Here is a 14,659-nt window from a genome sequence, read left to right as displayed (position 1 = left end):
TGGTTTGTAGCTTCTCAAATATTAGCGCTTCTCATTGTCATTGGCCTTTTGTATTGTGTCTCATAACACGGATTGAATGAGTTCTGTCAACTTTATATTGACCATGTCTCATATTATAGAAACATTTTTGGTTGATAATCCTTTTTATTATCAACCAAAAATGTTCTTTTTTTATTATTTTTATTATTTTATTGCCCAGCTCTGGATGAGTTGGAAGTCCGCATCATCTTGAATTTCCTCCTTAAGAGGAACCCGTTTTATGAGACGTTATGCCTTTGCTAAATGAATTGGGATGAAGCTATAATTTTGTGTTTTCACTAGACACTGGGTCATGAAAACTGCATAAAATCACTAGTTAAAATTTTTAAAAAAGCAAACCCTAACAAAGCAAAACAAACAAGTAAATAAAGTTTGCCTTAAAATAAGGTTTCAAAAGCCTCCTTCCAACAGTGATTCTTGTACCGTGCGTGTGCCATCACTTGAACCTTTCATTAGCCCAGAAAAACAGGGAGATCTACCTAATCTTTGATGTGGTAGTGTATGCATAAGCCTGTTACTACACAGCTGAAATAGTAGCATCACAATTAACCAACATGTTTGCTGGTTTAGTTGGTGATTAGCTCTTCGGGGCAGGGAACTTTCATATTTGCCAGATTTATTTCTTTTTTTTAGACTGTCTTTCGTCTGATTATGATTCCTCTGCTAAGACCAACCTTTTACTGCTTTTACTGCTTTAACATTAAATCAGTCAGGACCCTTTCAAACGATGCCATAGTTAGTTTTAGTTTACAGTCTAGTAACCAGTAAAATCACCTCACTGTTTGTTGTGAGCATCCTTTGCCTCCTGCATTTCTCCACAGTTTTTAAAGGCATTGGAGAACTCTTGGAGGATTCTGTGGACTTAGCCTGTCTCAGTCGTTTCTGTTTCTCGCTGGTATTTCTGGCTCAATAACGTTGAGATCAGGGCTCTGTCAGCCTCTCACCATCTGTTGCAGGAATTCTTCCTGCTGCTGAAGACGGTTCTTTGTGACTCTCTGTTTGGGCTCGTTTTTGTGCTGCAAAACGAATCTGAGACCATCCAGACACCTTCTTTATGGTGCACAGATTCCAAAATATAAACTGTGTTAAAGCTTTTCACTGTATTACATTGTTGTGAGGAAATTGAATATTTTACAAAGAATTCTACTGAAATATTAGATGAATGTTTTTGACATGACAGTTACATCAGAGGACAAAAGGATGCCCGATATGGGTCAGAATTAGGTGACTAATGACACGTTTTCTATTGTACTGGGTGGAGACCTTATGGCACGAGTAGGATTAAGTTTGTGCCTCGAACACAAAAGTGGCACTCCAAACAATAGCTTTAGTTCTGTTTATGAACATGACCTCTTTTTGGTTCAGGGAAATTCAAAGTGACACTTTGCCCGCCAGAAGACAGTGGTTTCTAAATACCACACGACAAAGTGCTTTCTCTCGAGTCATAGCTGATTCCCACACTCACACATCCTCTCACACTGTGACTGTGGTTGTGTCACAGAGGGAAAAAGAAGGTCCGGCCTGGCTAACACTTAGCACTAAGCCTTATTTTCTGTGAAATATTTTGTCAGTTCAGTTAAACTATTCAAGATAGAGCCATGATGCTTCACAGGCATGTAGCTGAGATCAAAATAAACACCATGTTCAAAGATATGTTTAGTCTTACCATTCACGTACAGATGATCGAGTATGAGTTGGAACCAGTGCTGGTTGTAACACATTAAACGTAAGCACTGAGTACTTTTTTCCTGTAGTGAATAATCGAAGGCGTTTAATTTACAATACCAGTAATCACTTATTTACTTACTTTTTTCAAATGACCAATCTGTCAGAGTGACAGTATTACCACAGTTCCTTTTTTGAGACATTATACAATGTTTGTCTCTGACTTCTTGGCATGCAGCTGTATACTAGTGGAATACACACCCATCCAGGGCCAGAGCTGTGTCTTTGTGCATGTTAATGCCAGCTAGCTTATGCTGTTTTATTATTTCTGGCAAGAGTGATAGAAAATGTGTGGCTAAGGAGCTCTGCTTTACATTTTGAAGAAACGCCTGCAAGCTAAGCACACTGATGGTGAGGCCCACTGAGGAAGAGAACCACTAAACTCAGCTCACTGTGTAATTAAGTGATTTTTATTTAGCGCCTTTTCAACTCTACTTGAGTACTCAAAGTGCTTTATATCATTCACACAAGCCTCTTTTCATACTTCTGAGTGTTTTCTATGTAGTCTAAGACGGTTTGATAGAAAAGCATCTGGACTTCTTTAAGTTGCTTGAAGTTGTTTCACTTCTCATCCGAGAAGCTTCTTCAGTTCTAAGATGAAATGGTGCAGAGTCCCAGATTTAAGCCCTATGGGAGTGTCCCCCAAGAGGGACAATGGACCCCCTAATGATCCTCTACCTAATCACGTGAGCATTTACCACGTGTGAAATGGTAAATGGTAAATGGCGTGTATTTGTGTAGCGCTTTACTAGTCCCTAAGGACCCCAAAGCACTTTACACATTCAGTCATCCACCCATACACACACACATTCACACACTGGTGATGGCAAGCTACAATGTAACCACAGCCACCCTGGGGCGCACTGACAGAGGCGAGGCTGCCGGACACTGGTGCCACCGGGCCCTCTGACCACCACCAGTAGGCAACGGGTGAAGTGTCTTGCCCAAGGACACAACGACCGAGACTGTCGGAGCCAGGGCTCGAACCGGCAACCTTCCGATTACAAGACGAACTGCCAACTCTTGAGCCACGATCGCCCAAAATGGGTGTAGATCCCAATCAGCCAAGGTTTCAGCTGAACTCATTGTGAAACCTAGCCCCACCCTATCATGTGATTTCCTGAGGTCAGAAGGCCCAGGATGTGAGTGGGCTTTAACGCCTCTGGGCTTTCTATCTAGCATTCACATGCCGATGAACCCAGTGGGAGCAACTTGGGGTTCAGTATCAGTATCTAGTAGGTTGGAGCAGCCAGAAATCGAACCACCAACCCTCTGATTAGTTGATGATCTGCTCTGCCCCCTGAAGCAGTAAATATAAACTTCCATTGGAAGCTAAATGCAAAGCGGTGTTTATTTTTGGTAATGAAAAAGTACCCTGACAAGTTAGCCTTCCCATTAGGTAACATTGTCTCATAACGTAACAAGTTGCAGTGGTTGGAATGTCAACATGTTGACAAGCCTGATGACACGTTGGGTCAAATAACAAGAAGAGATTAGCTTTTCTATTAACTGCTCATTGTATGAGGTTAATTATTTAATAAAATCCAGCAGTGACTTCAGTTTGGAATGCACTGTTAATATGTTTTAATGCCTAAACCTTAGACATTAAGTAGTATACATGCCAGGATGGTGTATATCATATTTCAGGCAATGGTGTGTAAAAAGAGCCTCTTGTGTGTTTGTTTTCCAGATGAGCTGCGGAAACTCAGCTGGTCCGGAATCCCTCGACAGGTCCGACCGATAGCATGGAAACTTCTCTCAGTAAGTTATTTATTTTTTGGCTATACACACAAGTGGTCTACGTTTATTACATTAAATATTAAATATTATATTTAGCTTTAAAACACAAATTTCTGTAAAACATAAAAACACATTTACACAAATACTACAAACGCACTCAGACATGCGTAGCCTCATAACCAAGCAGAGGAGGAAAAAGATTAATCAAATATGAGCCAGTGTGCACACACAGATGCAACACACAGATCAACGCATTACAGATGATCACACACACACACACGCTCAAAGTTCCTGTCATGTTCTTTCTCCCTAACCCCTCCCTTTTTTTGATTTATGAAGACTGGTAGCAGTCCTGCTTTTTTTTCCTCCAAGCTTCAATAGGGAAAATTAATTGCAAGGCACAAATAATTTATTCATGAGACGCACGGTGTGTTTACTCATTAAGCCATTGTTGTGGTGAACAGCTTCTAGTCTGCAGAGAGAAGACTGGCTTTTTGAACACCATGACTTTCCCATTAATTACCGCACAATAGTTAATGTGCCGCAGAAAAGATGTCATTAAAGGTGTGTGTGTGCGCACGCGTGCGTGTATATGTGTGTGATTGTGCCTGTTTGTGAGTTGGGTTTTTTTTGGTAGTGGGAGGTTACCAACTGGGTGCTTTAACCATTAATGGCCGCTTTGTTTGGTACTCAACTGAAGTAAAGGCTCATAACACTGTATGAAGTTGCACAGCACTGACTGTAATGCAGGCAGTCAGACAGAAGAGAGGAGGGGGGCATCTCAGGACTTTTAGTGTACTAAGGTACCGCAGATAAGAGTTAATTTATTGATTTAGCATCTTTCTGTGTCTCCATGCACAGTGTAAACATGCATGCATACAATCTGTATATGTGTATAAATATATATATGTAAAGTGAAGACTGCAGCAAAGTTTGGGCGTGCAAAGAACAACTGCCCTGTGGTGTGTTTAAACAATGATTGCACCACCTCTGCTTCCCTGGGGAGAAAAAGATAGAGCTAGCAGAGGTGGGGATTGTGTGGATGGCAAGGAAATATATTATAAAAAAACAGAACATGAAGGATTCAAAACTGAAAAGGTTGAAGAGTTGGAGAAATTAAATGGAAAAGAGAAACTGTTGCTGGATGCTATAGAAATGATCCCTCCTCCACAAGTTCTCCCGCCCCTGTTACACAGCACTCAGTGCCTTATGGTTTGACAGCTGTAGCAGAAAAATCTAATTACATTTTTTCAAATTGGCACCAAATTGCTACATCAGGTTCTTCCTGCTAAAATATATATGACTGTGTTTGGATTGCTGTGACACTGAAGAAAAGCAGGTTCTCACTTGGTCACAGTCAGTATCTTTTCTCATGGGCTCTATATAAAAGATGGTTATTAGTAAAGTAAGATTACTCATACATCTCTGGACTTGGCATTGATTTTTGTAACCTCCTGGTTTTTGTTTTGAAGGATGAAGAAAGTGTTAAGTCATCAGCAATATGAACCATAAAGTTTAATGCACTACATTTTGCTTTGGCCAAGGTTTTTACATTGGATGTCTTTAATGATGCAATATTCCCAGAGATTGTGTCTCCAGCTGGTCTCCAACAGTTGATCCTTTATAAGTTAGGCAAAATGTGTTGACTGCTAGTCCTCATGTTGTCAAACATGATGTCCAAGGACAAAGACTTCAATCTAGCCCACAGGATACTTTGAAAGATGTGAAAGAAGGCGTTCATTTTATCACTGTATTTTAATAGGTTTTGCAACTTTTCTTGCTAATGTAGACCTCTCCCATGGCCGTTTATTCTACACCAAAATAATTCTGTGTTATAAACAATTAAATAACAGAAAAAGTTTAATTTTATTCCACAGTTGACTTTGTTTTTTACAGTGGGTCCCCCTTAACAGAAACTTTCTGTTTTTATAATTACAGGAACATCTGGACAATGGGCTAACAGGATTTTGTTTTTCTGTAATTTTACATATTTATTTCTTACAATTTAAGCTCAGATGCTGAAAGATTTCTTTCATTTACCACAGCACCATTTCTTTGTCATGTGGAAAAACCGCTGCAATGTTAAAATCGCATTTCTTTTTCTTACATTATCATATAAGCACAAGGGATTAAGTGTGTAGGTAAAGTTCTTTCCACTGACAGAAAGGAGAGCTTCACTTATCCAGCCCACTTAAAATCAAAGTGAGATGAGTGTATGTGGAGCTGCTCACACATACGTAGTGCTAATTAGTGTTGTTTTATTTGTTTGGTAATTCCATCAAACTGCTCCAAAATGCACCAGCTCCAGAAACACGATAGAGAGGTCCAAAGCAGAGGCTCAAAACGAACAGAAGCCAGGCCAAGCAGCCTGCTGCCAGTTACAGCCTCCAGTGTTGCAACACTTGTCAAAGTGAGCGCACCCCTAACTTTCTTTGGCTTCTTCTTTTGGCTCCTCCCTTTAGGGGTTTCCATAGCAGATCATCTGCCTCCACCTCACCCTGTCCCTATCTGCTATCACACCAACCCTCTCCTTCATTTCATCCATGAATCTTCTCTGAGGTTTTTCCTCTTTTCCTTCTGTCTGGCAGCTCCATCTTCAACATCCTTTGTCCAGTAGACCCCTCCACTGCACATGTATAAAACAATCTCCCCCTTGCCTCTCTTAGTGTGTCGCCAAACTACGTAACCTGAGCTATCCCTCTGATCTACTCATTTTTTTAGTCCTTTCCATTCTGCTCACCGCCAATGAAAATCATCAGCTCAGCCTCCATTTTTGTCTGTGTCACTGTGTCCAAACCCTATAACCGTGGCAGGTATTCCTACCATGTTTTCACTTTTGCTGCTATCCTTCAGTCACAAATCACCCCAGATAACCTGTTTCCCTCAAAATTATTCTTGCTAAATCCAAATTTGTGACTTATTCAAAAAATAAGCACCGAATAGTCTTTATAAATGGAGAAATTAACTACAGTGGCCAGAACTGCTTTATTTAACAGCACATAAATGTGAGTTTTGTGCCTGTTGTGCATTTTACCATGCTAGTCTATGGTATCAGTCTGCCTCAAATGGTCATTGAAGAAACTGCACTTATTGTTTTTAGCATCATTTTCAGCACCATAGGTTGTAGCTTGTTATATCTCAGCAAACTTACTCATATTCATTTGCAATAGTTCTAACAAACAATCAGATTGACAATTACCTAGTAGTGGAAGAATTTGTAATAAAAAACAATCGTACACCAGGAAGTTTCCTTTAATCTTCACATGCTTATTATTTCTTAAGTTTTTCCATTTGTTGCTCAAATAGATGTCGGTGTGAGCAAAGGATGTCGACATTAGACTCAAAGCAAAACAACACCCCCAAACTGTTTACACATATGAATGGATTTCTACTTCACCTCTCAAGGTCTTGTAGAAAACCAGATCTTGCAGCCTCTTGAGGGATGAACTGTCCCAGGGTTAAATCTAAGGTTTGGATGAAAGTAAAAAAGTGTGCAAAGTGTCAGAAGCACTAATATCGTCTGAGGTGTCATAACACTTGACTGCTTTTTCTGTCCTGCCTGTGGTATGATCCAATGAAGAAATAGATAGGAGGGATCAGCCTCAAAAAATCTATTCTCTGTCTGGTACACACACACACACACACACAGTGAGACTCACAGCCCACGCTGTATTCCATAAACTTGGCTGAGGCACCTAATAAAACTTCACTCCAGTGGTGTCCCTTGTGCCCTTCTCCTGCTCACCAGCGTGCACTAACTTATTTGATTTTTTTTTCCTCTTCCCCTCCAGCAGGCATGCTTGAGCTGCACTCTTCTTTACTTGACAAAAGCGAGAAACAAGTTTCCCCACTGCAGTCAGAGCTCGCTAATGCTCCCCCAACGGGCTGCATTTACCACCACATCACAGAAATCGTCCATAACTGTCTTCCCTGTTATTAACCGCAGTGGAAATGAAGAATCAGGCAAACAAAATCTTGAAACCAGGCTACAAAAGAGAGGGCCAATTTCTAGCCTCACTGAATAGCTCCCTCTGCCTCCCTTCGCTATTTGCAAGAGGCTCCACAGGTTGCCTGTGGCATCCAGTTAAACTTCCTATTGTTTCAGAAATAATACCGTCTTATTTCATTTGTTTAAAGAGCATTTGGTGTCCGAGCCTGAAGGAGAAAGAAATTAAATGGCTTTCCTGCTTTGTGAAAGAATGTCAGCCTGTGGCAATATGTACATTTGTTAATGGAGTGTGGCTGTTAAATGTGAAGTGGCGGGAGAGGAGAAAACTAACTGGCTGTGGAAATATTGATAAGGCTAAAGGGTTATATGAGATATATCAAGGCAGTGGGAGAGGGGACAGATTTAGAGGTTATGTTAAACTTTACTACACTACATGTGATTATAGTGCCTAAAAGAAGGAGAAAGCAGTGCCTTTCTTCATTTGGGGCTAACTTACGATCAACCTTACGGGCACTTCAGCTCGCTAGAACATTTTGTTCCATTCTGCCTCATTCAAAGGTGAGAGCCATACTAATATTAACTAACGAGACAGGGGCGAGTTGCTTTTAGTTAATAGATCCATGACCAGGACATGAAAAATGTCCTGTGAAAGATGTGCTCTCATTAGTCATGAATAAAACGCAGTGCTATTTGCTAATCTGCCGTTTTGCGTCTTTTCCAGTTATGGATTGCACCATTCGATCACAATATTAAAACTACTGAGGGGTGAAGTCAACATCACGAGGGCTGTGCAATATTTCATATCCCGATATAAGACATTTATCATCCCGACAACGATATATATCAAAAAAATGTTGCATTTTCTGTAAATTCTGTGAATCTCGGGCATCTCGACTTGCATGAAGTGTTTTCAGCTGGTCGTCATGTACCTGGTGTCAGGTGTTCTGACTGATGGACGAAGCTGATGGCTCTTTTTGGCCTCTCATCCGTAAACACTCTGAATACTATTTCATGTAATTCATTTTATTTTGAAAAATCTCAACAAGATCTTCAGTTTTATTGAGAAAGTTGCATGTGGAAAATAAACAAGCGGACGGTGGAGCCACGCGATCGTTGTTGCTAACGACAACGCATAAAAACAGTCGCTTGTCTGTCTGTAGTGTGGTTATTTTAAATATAAGAGAAAGAGAGCACTTTAACAAATTAATTCTACAGTGACCATCAAAACAATGAAAAAAATATTGCCGTAAACGGTTTATTTTGTGACAAAACAGACAATAACGTAAACAATAGATGTTTTTATATCATCATCTGATATATATCGTTATATCGAACCGCCCTAAACATCACTGATCTCATCTTACTATAATGCAGGAAATCTTTTGCCTCTTTTCCACTAGCACCTACTCGAATTGACTCAACTCCACTCGGTTTTTAGGATTTTCCATTAGGTGGTAGGACCTGGTACCAGTTTTAGTACCTATTTGACTTGGGGCTCCTAGCAAGTGGAGTCTAGCCAAAAATGTGACATCAACAGACTGCATGCTTCTGATTGGTCAGGGAGTGACGTTGCTGGATAAGTCATGAGAAACCTGGCAACAAGGAAAACATGCACATACAAATCAACCATGAGGTGCAGACGTTTTCATGCCATGAAACACCATACCATGGTGGCTTGGCTCTTGTGTTGTGTGTGTGTGTGTCACATACAAATGATGTCAAGGAACCTTCATGCCACGTTGCTACAACAACCCCACCCACATTAAGGTGGTACTCAAATGTTATGGAAAACAGCTAAAACTGAAGCTAACCGAGCCGAGTAGGTACTAGTAGACACATTTGTGTCCTGGCATATGTGTGGCTGGTACTTGGTCACGTGTGACCCACCTAAGCGTTGTTACAAACCGATCATGTGCCCTATTTGCAATGGCATTATGGACTTATGGTCTACAAAAACTGCTTGGATGTGGCTCGAAGATCTAACCTCTGGTTCTGGTTCAGTAGCAGAAGTACCACATCTGTGGCAGCAATGTTCTTGGGGACTAATTTCCTTTATAACATGTTATAACATGCTATAAATCTATGGGACGATGTTAATATTACCCATAAATTTTGCATTTGTGTTTACACGGCATAAATGGTTAAATGCCAGCTGACTGTGACACAGCCTACATACTGCCATCCATTTTTTTTAGGTCAAAGTCCTGCAGAACCTGCTGGGCTGTCATCAGTCTTACCTTCCATGTTGCTTGTTTAGAACTTCCTGTCACTGAAAGAGTGGAGCACATGTCTGCTGGAGCTGCAGTACAAGCCCTGTAAAACATCAGGCTGTGGCTCAACGGTTATATAGCAAAGGTTTTTTTTGCCCTGTGCTGTCTGCGTTTGTGTTTGCAGGGAATGTACACCAGTACTTGTCCTCATTACACTATAATGCACTATTGGTGCTCACGTAGCGTAGTATCACGACAAACTCAATTGCATTTGTCCTCCAACAGCAAATCTTCCATCGGTCAGAGGTTAATAAAGAGATGTGAGGAAAGGATTTTGTAGGTAATTAATAATGAATATCATGCAGCAGAATTTTGGATCAGTAGAATATTGAATCCCTGATGATTGAAGGGTTTGATATCTGTAGTTGATAGGCAGTGAGTCAGTGTATTACACTGATTTTTCAGTTGGAGGTTTCCAAATTCCTCAGATGTTGCCACGAAGCACTGAAAAACTCACATTGTGTTTATAGAAAAATGTAGACATGCAGAAAAACAAGTATTTAAACACCGAAAGTAAAGTTTTGTTTGTTCAACTTCTGCCATGCCTGCAGTGGGACAGTTTATTTTGGTCTCCTTCTAGAATAATGTGCTCATTTTAAGTAGAAATCAATTTAGAGAGGAGACTTGGTGTAAAAAACCCTCCAACAATTTCATTTAAATTCCCCAAATGGATTCCCCAAGCATATTTCCCCTGGTGTTTTTTTTTTTTTTGGAAGACAGAGTTTACTGAAGTGGAGGATCCACGGGAGGAAGAGTAGATTGATGCATTAAGAATGAAGAGAGGAAGAGATGAGGTTTATGTACACTGATTAACAGAGGCAGGAGCTACATTTTGCACCACTGGCAGGACACGTAGAGCTCTCGTGCATTTATGCCTCGCTGTCAGTCTCCCTTCTGTCTTCTTAAAATCTCCTTTAAAAACAAACAAACAAACAAGAAAAAACAACAAGTAGATCACAAATTAAATAAAATATTTGTCAGACTCGAGCATAAGTGCTCTTGAGTTTTCTGCTTTCTAAAAGAAGGCGAGCTGCTTGTGCTGTCTGCATCCCTTTCCTTCAACTAACTCTAAAACATTTACAGGATGGTGCAAAAGGCTTTGGTCATTTATTTGTTTCTTTACTTTGGGGAAATTACAAATTGGTGCAGTGATTAATTTTGCAGACATAAATGGAAATACGCAGCCGGAACTCTCAGACAAGCTTTCTTGTTCTCCGGGCTTCTTGAAGGAGATTCAAAGGATGTTTCTGCCTTTTGTTCTGTTCTCTGTCAACATGATCCCACATTGCTTTAACAGTGTCGAGGTGCAGGCTCTGGGGAGGCCAATCCATGACTGATGGTGTTCCACTGTGTGTTTTTTCTGTATGTTCCTATGTTCATAATTTTGTCAATTTTGATAAGATCCCCACCACCACTGGCTGAAATGCAGTCCCAAACCATCACAGATCCACCATGTTTGACAGATGGCTCTAGAAACGCACTTATTGGAGTCAAAGGAGCTTGCAAAGAAAAGCGTCTGGACTTCTTTAAGTTACTTGAAGACGTTTCACCTCTCATCCGAGAAGCTTCTTCAGTTCTAAGGTCAAATGGTGGAGAGTCCCAGATATAAACCTAGTGGGAGTTTCCCCCCACAGAGGGACAAAAGGACCCCCTGATGATCCTCTAATCGCCTGAGCCAAGGTGTGGAACTGGGTGTGGGTCCCAATCAACCAGAGTTTCGGGTGAGTTCATTGTGAAACCTGGCCCCACCTTATCATGCGAATTCCTGAGGTCAGATGGCCCAGGATGTGAGTGGGCGTTAAGGCGTCTGGGAAGGGATCTCAAAACTGGATTATAGATGGCAGAGAGTTGGTGTCATAAACCACCGCCTCTGTTCAAAGATGGTCGCTCACAGTGGACATAGATGGCTTCTTTCACTCCTCTTTCAAACCATCTGTCCTCTCTGTCCAAAATGTGAACATTGGCATCCTCGAAAGAGTGTCCTTTATCCTTAAGATGCAGATGGACAGCTGAGTCTGAGCACTTATTGGACCTCTTCTCCGTACATATTGATGGCAATTTAACTAAAATTGTCATCAGTCTATAACAGCGGTCCTCAACCTTTTTTGCGCCACGGACCAGTTTATGTCCAACAATATTTTCATAGATAAATACAAGATTTATTCATAACACAGGAAAAGACCCAGGGAGAAAAAAAAACAATAAGTTTGAAAGGGCAGCACGGTGACACGGTGGTTAGCACTGCTGTGGAGTTTGCATGTTCTCCCCGTGTTTGCGTGGGTTCCCTCCGGGTACTCCGGCTTCCTCCCACCGTCCAAAGACATGCAGCTTGTGAGGATAGGTTAATTGATTAATCTAAATTGCCCATAGGTGCGAATGCGGGAGTGAATCTCTATGTGTCAGCCCTGCGACAGACTGGCAGCCTGTCCAGGGTGTACCCTGCCTCTTGCCCTATGACAGCTGGGATAGGCTCCAGCGCTCCCCACGACCCTGAAGCGGATACGCGGAAGCGAATGGATGGACTCTAAAAACCATAAATATCACACCCGAGCCTCAACTCGCTGCCCAGTGCCAAATGACCCACGGACAGGTACGGGTCTGTGGCCCGCGGCTTGGGGACCGCTGTGTTAGCACTGTGTTTTGTTTTGTTTCTTTTTTGCACAGTGCCTTCGTAATTGGAGACGGAGATGCTTATCATTTAGGTCAGATGGCAGATATCTTTTAACTGGTCATGTGAATTAGTAATTGTCACTGTGATTTAATTTTACAATACGTGTGTGGTCGTGTTTGGGTCTCCTCTATATTTGTCAAATCCTCCCATGTGTGTGTCCTGCTCTCCTATCGAGCAGTAATACAGCTGCAGTGTGATTGACCTCCACTAAGCTGTCCATTAACCTTCAACACACACACACACACACACACACACACAGACACACACGCTGTCCCTCATTTGGCAGAACGCACCTAATGTCTGAGTCCATTGCTTTGTAGCTGCCCTGTACTGATCTGTGTGTATACAAGTGTGTGCGTTTGCATGTGGAGCAGTTTCAACATGTGACGCATGGACATGCTGGCAGAGACCATGTGTGTGTGTTGTCAGGGATCTGGGTTGGGTCATGTTGGCACAAATGTGACTGTCTGGATGAGTGGCAGCACCGACTGAGCATTGACAGTCGGGTGGATGAGTAAGAAGCAGGGCAGTACTTCACTGGATTTATGTTGCTGCAGGGAATTTAAAATGTCACAGGTCATGAGAAACACGTGAGAAGAATGTTTCTGATTTAAGAGTGTGTGCGCATATATATGTTCACATTATAATATAACTGTTCTATAATATATTTTACAACTAAGTTTAACTGTTCTCAGTGTTTGTGCTTGCCAGGTGTGTGTGTTCAGCTTTCTGCAGGCAAAGTTGTTATTGTGCTGCAGACAATCCTCTAGACTCTGCAGACTTCTCTCGGGGCCTTGTCTTTGTGGGATTGAACAGAAAACAAATGAAAGAGAAACTTTTGTCACTACACTTATTGACTGTCTTGTAGACAGTTGCTCAAAATTGATGGTTTCTGTCTGCTTGCCTGCATATTTCCAAAAAATGGCTTCCCGCTTCCTGAAACGAATGGCAGCAGCATCACAGACAGACACACATTGATGACGAACACACAGTGAACACCCGCGTTTTAACGCCTGTTCTGATTTTCCGACTCTCTTGGAGCAGGTAGATGAATTTAATTTGATGGGGATTCCACTAAAGCCAGTCCAAGACACGGTTGCTCTAACTTGTGTGTGATCAGCAGCCAAATATGCTCATTTTAATTGGAAGTGATGACAAATCCGTGCACGAGAGCAGCTGTTTGCTGAAATATTTACAGGAAAGACATCTTTGTAAGATTTATGTAGGGAGTTTTAGTCCTGACCTATGGGAGCAGCATATGGTCTGTACTTAAATGCTAAGTGCTCTGCACTCGTATGGAACCTTTTAACCTTATCTGTTCCACAAAGGGCTTTACAGTGGGTCGCTAATTCACTCATTCATCCATTCACTCGACCACCTGAGCCGCAGCCGCGTCGGTGTAACAATATAAGGGCAAAAATCCACTTGCTAGCTTTCAGGATCATTTAGTAACACATCGTGGTCTTCTTTAGTGAGATATGCTGACTTAGTGGTCACGAAGAAACAAACTCATCACTCACAGAAAACTTGAGTGCTTCTAGTGGCCCACTGAGACTCAGCCCCCACAGACCTGATGTTAGAGTGCCCAACTCTACAGTAGAAATAATCATGTTTACAGCCTGCTGTAAGAACAGTTTCAGTCTGTAGCTGAGCAGGATTTTTGGTTAAACGCTAACAAAGTTCTGCATTATTAGGAGCATGGCTGTCTGGAAGCCCTTGCCTTTGTTATTTATGTGACAAATATTATAGTTTTAACTGTACTAACAGCCTGGCCAGTCATTTTATGTATTTATTTGCTGCAAAATGAGATTGTCAAGCATAACAACAGCTCTAAATCCTGCCTTAAATGTTGCCATAAGACTGAGTGGGTCTGTGATGGAATGGGGTCGAATTGGCAATTAGATACGATTGGTTTCTGATTATTCAACAGTTGACTCTGATAAATCTGTTGTTGTCTACATAGGTGGAAATTCACATTCAATTATTACTTCTGCACTGAGCTGCTTTCCTTATTCTATAGGAATATAACCAAAATACAATCACCTCTGGCTGTCAGCTGAGTTGAGTCCCCTCCAGTTGTGCTCTTTGCAAAGACTCATTCAGACTGATAGGAACATGGAAGAAACTGGTGGGCAACACTGCAGTGACGACATCGGAGTTACAGTCAAGATTTCATTCATTCATTCATTTTCTTGACCGTTTGTCTAATTCAGGGTCAAGGTTCGGCTGGAGCCTGGATGTCTAAGGCTACGTTCACACTGCAGG

At 41.5% G+C, this 14,659-nt stretch overlaps 1 protein-coding gene across 3 annotated transcripts in view; it reads left to right on the top strand.

Moving 5' to 3' along the window:
• The window catches only part of tbc1d22a (TBC1 domain family, member 22a), a 174,182-nt gene that overhangs the window by 35,246 nt on the left and 124,277 nt on the right, over nucleotides 1-14,659 (top strand). For all 3 annotated transcript variants that reach the window (XM_085137751.1, XM_085137752.1, XM_085137750.1), the window contains exon 6: nucleotides 3,455-3,525. In XM_085137751.1, the coding sequence (XP_084993877.1) occupies nucleotides 3,455-3,525 (71 nt within the window). The remainder of the gene's footprint in view (nucleotides 1-3,454; nucleotides 3,526-14,659) is intronic.

Source organism: Neolamprologus multifasciatus, chromosome 17, assembly GCF_963576455.1.
Source record: "Neolamprologus multifasciatus chromosome 17, fNeoMul1.2, whole genome shotgun sequence".
NCBI lineage: Eukaryota > Metazoa > Chordata > Actinopteri > Cichliformes > Cichlidae > Neolamprologus > Neolamprologus multifasciatus.
Note: the sequence above shows the minus strand (reverse complement) of the source record. Positions and strands in the feature narration are given on the sequence as shown.